Genomic DNA, 12,378 nt, shown 5'->3' with positions numbered 1-12,378 from the left:
CATCATTTGACATCACTCTGCTAGGAACATGAGCTTCTGAGATGGACCTCAAGTCTTACACTTGCTGAGCAGTATTCTGAGAGCTGCCTATGTGCTACCACAGTGCAGAACTTAGTCCCACTATGATCTTTGGGTAAGTGTAGACTCTTTTTCTCTCTCAACAGTAAATGATTTTACTCATACCTTGGTTCGTAGCAAATCTGGGGTGGGGGATGGTGTTTGAAGGCTAATCATTGGTCTAACAGATATCTGATGTACAACTGTTGCTGTACCCTATTCTTCTTTCAGGGTTCAGCATGTTGGTAACATGAGAAATAATCTAGTTCTCCTCACCCTAATGAATTTGAAAAGGATAGAATGGCTTGAAGGGGGATGATTGTATAGATTCAATCAATTTATATTGAGCAACATACTTAATCTACACTTGTTTAGTATAAATTCCCACAGTTTTTGAAGAGAGTAGTCATTTATGAAGAAGTAATTCTAAATTATAACACAACAAACCTGTTTTCTAATCCTACTTCTATTTGACTTAAAAAAGTTATGACCTTTCTTGACTTAACTGCAAAATGTTCACAAATCTTTCCACTTCACCATACATTTTAAGACAATGTCCTTTAAATGTATATCCTTAGCTATAAAGTTAGGATGAAAAATTACATGATGCACATATTTTTAAACTTCCATATATGTGATTATATATATTTGTTACACAAAAGGTATAACATATCTACAGTGTGGTAATTAATAGAAGATGTATAAGACATATTTGAAGTGTGTAATAGTTATCATTTGTGCCTATATTGTTTACATGTAGATAGGCATATAGGAGTTTATGTAATGATTGTCTATCTATAACATATCTGAATGTAAGGGTAGACCTATAAATACTTGTGTCAAAAGCAGCACACATTCTCTAAAGTTTAATTGCAGACTAAATCAGACATTCTTTGTGTGTGTGTGTGTGTGTGTGTTTTCCAAAAGGTTCAAAGAGAAGAGAACCTGTATTACCTACATCTAAAGAGGATGGACATCAACTGCCATGGTGGAAGGAACCAACAGGATCACGAAGACAATCATTCAGAATGGTAGAGAGCAATGTGACCTGCTGGCGGGGCTTTGTCTTCTTGGGCTTCTCTAGCTTCCGGGAGCTTCAGCTTCTGCTGTTTGTCTTGTTTTTGTCTTTATATCTTGTCACCATCACCAGTAATGTTTTCATCATCATAGTGATCAGACTGGATAGCCATCTGCACACACCCATGTATCTCTTCCTTTCCTTCCTATCCTTCTCTGAGACCTGCTACACATTGGGAATCATCCCAAGGATGCTCTCTGGCCTGGTTATGGGGGGACAGGCCATCTCTTTTATGGGCTGTGCTACACAGATGTTTTTCTCTGCATCATGGGCTTGTACCAACTGCTTCCTCCTGTCTGTCATGGGATTTGATAGATATGTGGCCATCTGTGCCCCACTTCATTATGCCAGCCGTATGAATCCCACTGTCTGTGCCCAGCTAGTTGGCACCTCCTTCCTGAGTGGATACCTTTTTGGACTGGGAATGACTCTAGTCATTTTTCGTCTCTCATTCTGCAGCTCCCATGAAATCCAGCACTTTTTCTGTGATACACCTCCAGTGCTAAGCCTCGCCTGTGGGGATACAAGGCTAAGTGAACTGGGAATCCTCATCCTCAGTCTGCTGGTCCTCTTGGTCTCGTTCTTCTTAATTAGTGTCTCCTATGCCTATATTTTGGTAGCAATCCTGAGAATCCCTTCTGCTGAGGGACGGAGAAAAGCTTTTTCTACTTGTGCCTCACACCTCACAGTGGTCGTGATTCACTATGGCTGTGCCTCCTTCATGTACTTGAGACCCAAAGCTAGCTACTCTCTTGAGAGGGATCAGCTTATTGCTGTCACCTACACTGTGGCAACCCCTCTCCTCAATCCTATTGTTTATAGTCTAAGGAATCGGGCTGTGCAGACAGCTCTGAGAAATGCTTTCCGGGGGAGTTTACTTGGTAAAGGATAAAGGCTAGCCTGAAGATATTTGAATAAGCACATCCTAGACCAGGTTCAATACAATGGACTAGACATTTTACAATTTGGGCAAAACTGCTGTACCAAAACCTCACATCCCTCCTTTGCCTTTCCTCCCATGATGCCTGGAAGGATAAAACAGGAGTTCTTGCTCTGTTTACTGTGTTCAACCCACAGTGAGCTCCAAATCTTAATATTCGCCTTCAGTCTCATAGATGCCACTCCCAATTATCAAAACAAATCGAGAAACAGGAATTTTCTTAATCATTACTGTTTTCCCAGCTGAGCTAAACAAGATGAAAGAATTTCAAGGCTAGGATGCCAAGATCCAGGAGCATTGTAGAGAATTTTAAAGTGATTATACAATGAGACTATTTGATCAATAATGTTCTTCCAAGGCCTGAAACTTGGAATGTAGTCTGGAAGATGCAGGGTAGGCAGAAGCCCTCTTGCTGCTTTTGCTCCTCACCCCTCACTGCATCTCTTATCTTTCTGAGTTTGTTGTAGAGCTATTTACTTTGCCTGTTCTTTCCACCTACAGTGTTTCATACATGCCTCAGGGTGTTGTTAGGGAGAATTAAAAATGAACTTTCTCAGTAGCCTGGCAGGAATGTGAACACAAGCTCTTCAACTAACTAGCTGTGTTAAGCTGGGTAAGTTACTTGACTGTTTTCAGCTTCATTGTCCTCATTTGTAAAATAGTTATCATTACATACTTTTGTGTATGACTAAAGGTTTCATACATATATAAAGAATTTATCAATATACGTGAGTCATAGTCATATTTTAATGAATGTCACTTGCTACTTGTAACAATGTTGTGATGTTGGCATTTAGTCCGTGGATCTGAGACAGCTTCATGCCTAAGTTTGTGTGTGTTCTTGTTCCTAATGAATGGGTGAAACATGTCCTAAACTGACCAGGACACTCAGGAAAAGATAACAGAGGCTGGGTGATGAGAGACTGTGGATATGTTACAGAGACAACTGAGTGGGTCAGAGAAAGTGAAAGTCATACAAATGAGAAATGTGTTAGCATAGGGAGTTTTTGTTGTTCAAGGAAGTCATCAGTTGAATATCTCACTTCAGTATGATCATTTTGTGAAGCAGGAGACAGGGCATAATAAATGGAGCAGAAAGATATCTGTGATTTAGAAAGATCAGCACATGAGTAGGGAGGATAGAGAATTTCAGCAGAGACAAATAAGAATCAAGGAGACAAGGAAGGAATCCTAGTTATTACCTTAGGCTGAAGAAAAATGAAGGCTTTGAAATGCTAAGCTCCAGATCCACCAGGCTTATCAAGGAGATAGAAATATAAATGACCTGAGAAATGTAAACTGATAGCCCAATTTTATTCAGCTCATACTGATTTTTGATGGTCTATTATGTCATAACCACCCAGTTGGAAAGATATTGGTCATTTATAACTAAATTAGACACTGGTAAACATTTTGGGGGTATGTTCTGATTGTTATATTCCACTATAGTTAATGGCTTAAGGTAAATGTTATAAAAAGACTACCTGTCATTTTCAAATATCTTTATTTGTAGCCATAGTATTTTAATTGGATCCTGTGAGAATTTTTTCCCAAAGATTGAGGAGGGGTTAATTTCTACTCAAGCGAAAAAACTGAGACTTAAGATAGTAAATAAGGAGTGATATTCATGAGCAATAGGCTATCTGTATGAAAGGCTAAATTTCACAAAAGGCAACAAAGTTACCTAAGAAACATACCTGTACTGAAAACACCTAGCTTCTTGGATTTTTCCTTAAATTATGAACATTTTACTGACTTCTGAGAAGATAGAAATGAATAAAACATCAGTTGTATCATATTAAAATGTTAGAGAATATTCAGAGATTTAGGGAACATGAGAGGACCCTGACATGCCAAAGTCATTCACTTTAATGGTGAAATATCAAAATAGGACAAGAAGAAAACAGGCATTTTATGTTATCTTTTTCTGACTCTACTTCATAGAATAAGACAAAATTACAAACATTTCAAATTGTAAGGATTTAATCTCTCTTAAAAGCTACTAACAAACTGTGAATCACCTTGTATTTTATTTATCTACTTTATTATTGACCTTTTCCACAGTATAATTAATTGCATATTATATTTAGTAATAATATGGTTCCCAAAATACAAAAGCATAATTTTACCTAAATTTCCCTTTAAAAAATAAATATTTCTGCTATAATCAGAATGCAGTAAAATCTTAAAGGTGTGCAGCACACACATATACACACACACACACACATTAAAATCTTGGCACCCTAGGTAGAGATTAGTTACATAATCCTATAGCTTTTTCTTAGTCCCCGCCCATATACTTGATTATATTTTTAAAAGTCCCACAATAAATGTAACACACACACACACACAGAGCAGCAGGATCTTTTTTTCTTTCACACTTGCTTGTGCCTCTTATCCCCCATTACTTGCTGCCACACTATGATTTTCTATGATGCATAAGAATCTGCATATCAATTGCCAAAGAATGAATTGGTGAAGCCAACATAGTCATAGCCAGCAGGTTGGCTCCGACCCCGTGGATCCATATATTGCTGCATATGTATGGTACAGAATGACACTTGTTCCGGGGTGAGAGCCTGGAAAGAATGAAAGGAGAAAGACAGAGTTACAGAAACCCAACACTTGTTCTCACAGATGGAGAGCCATCAAAAGAAGCTGCTTTCTGCCTATCACTCTGAATTTTCATAAGTTTATTCCATCCAATGAATAAAAAATTCAAATTTCTTCCTGAGTCTTTTTTCATATCCTTTTCTTTAGACGTTTTTGAGAAAAAAAACAAACCCAAAACAAGCACACATCTTATGTCATTATGGCATTTCAAACACAATTTGATTTTGTTGATCTCTCAATCCCCCATTTCTTTTTCACATACTCCCTTCTTGTTCTATATCCCTAGCATTCCTCTGTCCATTTTATATGTCATATGTGCTTTGTTAGTTTCCATGTCCCCTTCAAACCCTCTTTCACTTTTCAATATTCAATGTCAAAAAATTAGGTCTTTCTATTTCTTCAATTTGGCTTATTAAGTAGAAATGGCAACAGACTGCTTAAAAATTGAGTTGCATGTTTTGAACAGACTGTAATAGTCAATAGAGAACAAGTAGATGTTTGGGGCTAGGGCTGGAGTAAGACAAATGATTTACTGAAACAAGTAATACCTTGTGAAAGAGGAGGCCTGAGGTAATACAGTGGGTATTCAAGTGGGAGCTACTTGAGGAGAGCCTAGACCAAGATGACCCAAACCAAGGTTACAGTGTCAGAATAGGAGAAGCAAGAGTGGGAATCCCACCTGTTTCATGTCCTCCTTGGTAATATAGGCCTTGCCTTCTGCCAGAGCTTGGAATGCACTCTCTATGTCATCGCTGGTCTTGATATTCTCTGACTCCTTGTCAATCAGGAATGATGTGTAGTCTTCCAGTGAGACATACCCTTTCCTGTAGGGGAAGCAGAGCAGGAACTGTGCCTTCCGAAGACAAGAAAAGTCTATCCCTCCCATCCTGTATAGCACCTCAGGGGCAGAGGAAAACCAGATCCCCTGAATTTCTCTTTCAAATAGGCTCTCTGACACTTGGGTTTTTGCTATCTATTCTGACCCCCTCCCACTATCTTATAGACAAATATTCAGTCTCTTAGACTCTAGATGTGTCTCCATGGGTTATCATACATGTTTATTTGGAATTTTCCATCAGTGTAAGAGCCCAGATAATGATTCCTTATCTTCCTCCATATTTAGAAAGAATTAGCTCTTTACAGTAACTTGAGCTGTGCATGGCTCTGTCTTACCTACCACAAGCACCCAAGACTCCACTCTTGCCTGTGGCCTTTGAATTATTAATTTCTCCTTAAGGGCTCACAGACAAGCGTAAGAGTGGATTGTTCTTTCAAGTCCCTCCCTCAGAAACAGCTGAAATTCACAGAAGAAACATAGTTGCCAGATGAGAAAACTATAGAGCTTGGGACTAAGTTGGGGACAGTGCCATTTACTTCTGAACCAATCTTAAAATTAGAGCTTGCCAGTTGTCTTATTGCCTGTTTTCAAGTAAGTTAATTTATTTGTTCCATGGACCAAATGCTCTATGCTCATCTCCAGTTAAGCCCCAACCATAACCTCTTTCTCTTACCTCCCTGGATCCACAGCATTCAGGAATTTCTCAAACTTGGGCTCAGGTTCACCTTCCTCTACCATAGGCAGATAGTAATTGAGTCCTCTCAGGCAAGAGCGGAACTCTTTGTGAGTCAATCGCCCTGTCAAGTTCTCATCGAAGTGTCTAAAGGCCAAACACATTTTTATCAAGCTCAAGAGAGAACCAGGTAAACACAGAAAAGATCAAATTCCTAGATCTTCAGTGACATGCTATAATATTATGGGAACACACAGAATCAAGTCTGTTTCTCTGAGTGTTTTTGTTAAACCTAGTAACAGTAGGAATAACACAAAACACTGACAATTCTTCTCTCTCATTCTGTTCTCTAAAGCAGCTGAAATACGCAGAACAAACAATCACCAGTTGGATGGTGATTGAAAGACATGTTTTACTTTTAAAATACAGGGATCTAACAGAAAATTAAATTGGCTAGAAAATCCAATACTGATGCTAATTAACATACATAGACTAGATCGTCACTGAAGATTCTATCAAGGCACATAGAGAGGGAGAGAGAAATTATTATTTGTAAACTTATTCTGAATTTTCCAAAAGGCAAAAGCCCAGCCAACTGTGAAGTTAAACTCACTTGTATGTGGTGCTAAATTCTTTCAGTGTCTCCTCACTCACACCTATGGTGTCTCTGGAAGAAAAAAATATATAAATTAACTCTGGAAACAAAACAGTAAGTGTCAAAAGACATGCCATAGCAAAGGTAGAGGAATTTTAATGCACAATATATCATTTGAGGTATCTAGGTTCAGAGGTTTCCAAGCTATGCTCCAGGAGCCAAATCTAGCCACCTTCTGTTTCTAAACAGCTCCTGTGACAAGAATGGTTTCAACATTTCTTTATTGCTGAAAACAATCAAAATATGTTTTATGAATCATGAAGAATGTGTGAAATTAAAATTCAAAGCCTATGAATAAAGCTTTATTGGAAGAGAGCCATGATCATTCAGTTACAAATTTTCCTTGGCTGCTTTCCAGTACATTAGCAAAATTGCAAAGCTTCAACAGAAATTTAATGGTTTGAAAAGGTTTAATTATTTATAACAAGGAAATTTAGAGAAAACGATTGTCAATTTAGAATGTACAAAAATTGTTTCAAAGACTATTAAGACATAAACTGCTGTGCTAGGTTTAATTTATTTAGGAAAAATTAATTTCTTCCTTTATGCTTTATTAGTCCACAGTTTGAATCTTCCATTTTAGATATTATAGCTTAAATGGAAGTTTATAAAAGTGAATGGTTTCTGAAAAGATCATACGATGTTAAAGGGACCCTGAAATTTGGATGGAGGACTCATGTGTCTTTAAGGAAGATGTGTACACATAGAGGCAGAGACACATTGCTTATTTCACTGTGGACCCTACTATGAAAAAAAGTAGCTCAGTTGTGGAACAGAAAAGAGAGATGGATATGGTAAGCTAACGGACCATCTCTGTAAGTGCTCTTTATCAGGTGCCTGAAGCACAACCTAGTTAAGCTCCAACATCTAACACCATCTACTCCACTCCCTGCCCTGGGTTTAAACCAGTACTTGGCTTGAATCTGTTGCTCCAAATTGTGTTGCATTCGCATCCCTAGTTGGTGCAGCTGATCCCATTGCTGGGCCAGTCCAATGGTGCTGTATTTGATATCAAGGATCAGAGCCTCTTCCATGCTGTCCCCCAGGTCTTCAATCTTGGTCAGATGGCGCTTCATTGCCTGGATCTCCTTCTGCTTCCTCTGGGAAAAGAGGCAGTCAATCAACTCACCAGTTACAACCCTTCTTAATCCTCCCTTTGAAAAACAGCTGTGTGAGATGATGGTTGTCATCCTGGAACTCAGACCCCACCAGCTCCAGTTAGCACACTGTGAATTATCTCCATTCACTAGGAATTAGCTCTCTGACTCATGCAATAGCCTCAGTGTGTTCACTTCCAAGACTTCTTCACCATCAGCGATGACAGGCATCTGTCTAAGCAACAGTATACATGTGTAAAAAACGTCTACATTTTCCCAAAGCATTCCAACAAGGGAAAGTTGTTCATCTCACATCAATGGGCAAAGTGGCTCTGAGGGATGAGTAAACACTTTGATGTTACAGAGTAGATTATTCTGACATCTTATTCTTTTCTCATTAGTGAAAATGTATATTGAACTAAATATCTTTTTATCTTAAAAAGACAATAATGCAAACAAGACTGAGAAATACTCCTCTAAAGCACTGTTTCCCTTAGTTGAAATGAGCAGATCTACATTCTGTTATATTACTTGCCTATATCAAACAATAGAAATTTATTGATACTCTAGGTTATAGGTTAGGAATATGAGTATCTGCCCTTACAATTAAGTACCTTTCATGTATTCATTAGCTTAGATGTATTGTAAAAGCTTATACTCAAAGATTTAAGTAAACTGGGGCCTGTATAATATCAGGATCTGAAGTGAGAATGTAAATTGACATGTGAGTATAACTACATCCTAGGGTAAATTCTACATAAAACATCCCCAGGCTGCCTCTATGTATTTTTCCCTGTGCTTTTTAAATTCCAAGCAGTGTCTTCAGCTAGTGAAAAAAACATTACTTACTTTATTTGCTTCAAGTTGGGATTCCAGAGTTCCTGTTTCCTTGAGCAATGATCTAATTAAGAATCAAAAGAAAACATTATTTGTTGTAACAGAGATCCACATTTCACAGACTTGTTTGCTCAAAGCCTCTGCAGTTGATTGTTTCTGCTTCTCTTAAGCTACGTGGACCCAATAAAATAAGGTTTCATGAAGGCAAATTTTCATGACCAAACCTTCTGTCTGTCAATCTTTCTAGACAGATAAAAAGGAATATAAAGTCAGATCTAGTTCTTCTCTGTCTAGAAGGAGTCACACTTATTCTTTAGTTTTACTCTCAAATGACTATTTGTTGGTGTCCATAGGGGACTTTATGGTTAGTAACATAGTGGAGGTTGCAGTTACAAAACGGATATGTGGCATGTAGTGTGTGCATATAATCTAGGTTGCTTATAATAACCAAAACAATGAAGATAGTTGTTAGGGACTTTAAAGAGAATGATGACAAAAAATGTTTATATATTCAGGAAAAACACAGTTTTTCTGAATATTTTCAGCCCACATTTGGTTGAACATATAGATATACTTTTCATAAATTTCCAGGTTTTATTCTATACATTTAACATGTGAGAGAGGTACCATTCTTTTTTTTTTTTTTTTTTTTTTGAGGAATTGCCAGGGTTTAGTCATTTTTCATGGTGTGAAATTCCTCAAGCTTTCTGTCATTTACTGTCATCACTGGAATGGTTCAGCACATTACAGTCATGACATGCAGGTACAGTGCACTACATACTCAGTAGAATGAGTGCAGGGCTGGGGGAAATATGAATCCTTATTTTTGCCCCACATTATTAATTAGGAACCAGCAGATTTTGATGACATATGATACATCAGCCCTAAAGTATTCTTAACTTGTTATTCTAGGACAATAAAATAAAAACCCATAATTACAGAAAATACTGACCCATCCAGAAAATAGGCCCTGGAAACGATGGACAGGAGCAGCATTCATAAGAAGAAAAAGAAAAGGAAAATATGTGTTAGCATAATAAATGATTGCATTTCTTCTTATTGATGATTGTTTAAGTCTGTTTCGGTCACATAGAAATCTATCCATCCCCATGCTGCTTACAAAGTCTCTTGTACACTGAGAAACTCAGAGTGTGAGGCTTCTCCCTCCAGGACAAAGGGGACCCATACTGATCTGCATGCTAAGTCTCCAACACTCACTATACAACAGGGGAATGTAAAGGAACCAAAGTCTGGGGCAGAGGGGGATGCAGCGATTCATACAACCTCGGCCAGATGTTTGTAGACACAGTGCAATTTTTCTTTTGATTTAGTGGAGAAGCATTAATTATAGACCATTCAGCCACCACTAAATTTTAAAATATCACATTAGTGAGCTACTAATGGGCATAATCTTCATACTTTGACCATTCATACTAACATATTAAACTTTTTATGTGTCCCTTTTTCCAGGTCATTTACTCAGAAGATGTAATACACATTATCTCCACACACATCTTGAATATAATAAATGAAATTAGGCTATATTATACCATTCCATCCTTGTTATGGCTTTATTTGGCAGGCAACATAATAGCTTATTGGGTGCTCAATGCAGGTTATGTTTTTGGTCATGTCAATAAATATGTATGTGACCTTGAGGGAGACAGTTTATCTACTTGAACTTTCCATGGTTAAAAGAAGAGGTACTAAGATCCATTCTGCACGTTTCAAGGTTGCTCTGACAGTTAAGATAATGGGTGTTGAAGTATGAAATGCAACATGGCAATGCAGTCACAGGGCTGTTATTGTTCTCTCTGAAGAGTGAGCATACACAACAGGAGTATAAGTATGCATGTCAGGAAGAAAATAAAAAAATGGTGGGCAAGAATAAAGAACACTGTAAGGGAATTGAGGAAGTAAATACAAGTATAAAGCAGAGCCAAAATAAGATGATGGGGACAGAGTACGTAATACTTCGTTCTGCAGCCTATGTCATCCCTGCTGCAAACAGCATATGTGGGGTTCTAGTTTGAAGAAAGCACAACACACCTGGTCTCCTGGATCCACTGAAGGAAGGCACTGGCATTTTGTTCAAACTCCTGGCACATTTCAAAGTTCTTGATCTGCCTAGCCTCTTCTTTCTGTAGTTCCTGTTCCCTTTCCTACAATGTAACAAAGAGCAGAACTGCTTCACCTAGAAGGACGTTGGCATAAAAGAATCAATTTTGTAGGTATAGGTGCACATTTCTGTTTCCAAGATAACCTATCTTCCACAGATGCACAGCAATGTGCTTGTCTGTCTGTCTGTCTGTCTGTCTGTCTGTCTCTCCATCGATTCATCTGTCTGTCCAACCATTCATATGTCTGTCTGTCTGTCTCCTATCTATATCTTTCTATGTATGTGTGTGTGTATCTATCTATCTCTATCTCTATCTCTATCTCTATCATCTCTATCATCTCTATCATCTCTATCATCTCTATCATCTCTATCATCTCTATCATCTCTATCTCTATCTCTATCTCTATCTCTATCTCTATCTCTATCTCTATCTCTATCTCTATCTATCTTCTTTGCTTCCTTCAATTGTTTAATTGCTACCAAACAACAAGACAACAAACCAGAAGATATTCCATCTCTCTCTCTCTCTCTCTCTCTCTCTCTCTCTCTGTGTGTGTGTGTGTGTGTGTCTGTGTGTGTATGTCTGTGTGTGTATACTTTCTAATTTCCCTTAGTTTTGTTTCTTGACTTCTGCCACAGCTTAATTAAAATAATTAATTAATGAAAAGAATAGCTCTATTCCTTTCTTCAATATCCCTAACTTTGATATAGATCCACTGGTCATGCTTCCTATAGGCAGAAGATGTTGAGTTGTACCTCAAGTTACCTTGATGATGTCAGGCAGGTGGTTCCAGATTCTTCCCAGCACATCCACTGTTAACCAGGTATAAGGACTGGAGGGGACATTTAAGGCTTTAATTTGCTTGTCTAGCTCCAACAAATGGTTGAAATCCTCTTGAGCCCCAGCCAGAGAGGCCAAGAAGGCTTCATGTTCCTTCTGCAGCTGCCGGATCTCATTCAGAGAGACACAATGCACAGGTTCTGACAAGTCCTCTTCAGTGTTCTCACACCAGTTGTTGAAGGCTGAAGCTTTGTGTGCAAATTCCATGAATAGCTCCTCAGCCTGCAGAAAAAAAGACACCCTCATTGCTTCTGATAAAGTCCTTTAGGAGAAGAGAATATTGAGGATAAAAATAGTGTCTTCAAATATTTGCCGAGTAGCAATCTCAACCAATGAGACTAAAATTAGCACTGACCCTGTGATGGGGTGGAATGAGTATGTATTAGAGGAACTGCCAGGGTTTAGGTTTTTTTTATTATTATTATTGTGTGAAATTCCTCAAGCTTTCCACCATTTACAGATGAAGAGAGGGACTGGCTTAAACCGTTATTTTTACCTCCATGATTCTACGGGTGGTGAGGGTAATTTTCAGTTACATTCCTTCTTTTCTTTTTTCTTTGCCTGCTTTCTTTGTTTCTTTCTTTCTTTCTTTCTTTCTTTCTTTCTTTCTTTCTTTCTTTCTTTCTTTCT

The 12,378-nt window shown here is 38.1% G+C and overlaps 2 protein-coding genes across 2 annotated transcripts in view; one reads left to right on the top strand and one right to left on the bottom strand.

Moving 5' to 3' along the window:
• The first annotated feature begins 1,040 nt into the window (after positions 1–1,040).
• On the top strand, positions 1,041–2,116 carry LOC110305091 (olfactory receptor 10Z1). Its single transcript, XM_021176876.1, has one exon. It carries the CDS (start codon positions 1,086–1,088, stop codon positions 2,025–2,027), a length of 942 nt encoding a protein of 313 aa, XP_021032535.1. The 5' UTR covers positions 1,041–1,085; the 3' UTR covers positions 2,028–2,116.
• A 1,493-nt stretch (positions 2,117–3,609) lies between these two features.
• The window catches only part of Spta1 (spectrin alpha, erythrocytic 1), a 72,619-nt gene continuing 63,850 nt past the window's right edge, over positions 3,610–12,378 (bottom strand). Inside the window, exons 44-52 of the mRNA XM_021155742.2 lie at positions 11,674–11,970; positions 10,838–10,950; positions 9,741–9,758; positions 8,801–8,852; positions 7,767–7,954; positions 6,813–6,866; positions 6,200–6,346; positions 5,368–5,512; positions 3,610–4,654 (exon numbers count right to left, since the gene is read on the bottom strand). Of these exons, the coding sequence (XP_021011401.1) occupies positions 4,529–4,654; positions 5,368–5,512; positions 6,200–6,346; positions 6,813–6,866; positions 7,767–7,954; positions 8,801–8,852; positions 9,741–9,758; positions 10,838–10,950; positions 11,674–11,970 (1,140 nt within the window). The 3' untranslated portion in view covers positions 3,610–4,528. The remainder of the gene's footprint in view (positions 4,655–5,367; positions 5,513–6,199; positions 6,347–6,812; positions 6,867–7,766; positions 7,955–8,800; positions 8,853–9,740; positions 9,759–10,837; positions 10,951–11,673; positions 11,971–12,378) is intronic.

This window comes from Mus caroli, chromosome 1 (genome assembly GCF_900094665.2).
Source record: "Mus caroli chromosome 1, CAROLI_EIJ_v1.1, whole genome shotgun sequence".
Taxonomy (NCBI): Eukaryota; Metazoa; Chordata; class Mammalia; order Rodentia; family Muridae; genus Mus; species Mus caroli.
The sequence above is the reverse complement of the archived record's forward strand: the minus strand, read 5'-3'. Positions and strand labels throughout refer to the sequence as shown.

Excerpts from the sequence above, each read along its gene's own strand:
- LOC110305091 (XM_021176876.1), top strand. The coding sequence starts at position 1,086 with ATGGTAGAGAGCAATGTGACCTGCTGGCGGGGCTTTGTCTTCTTGGGC.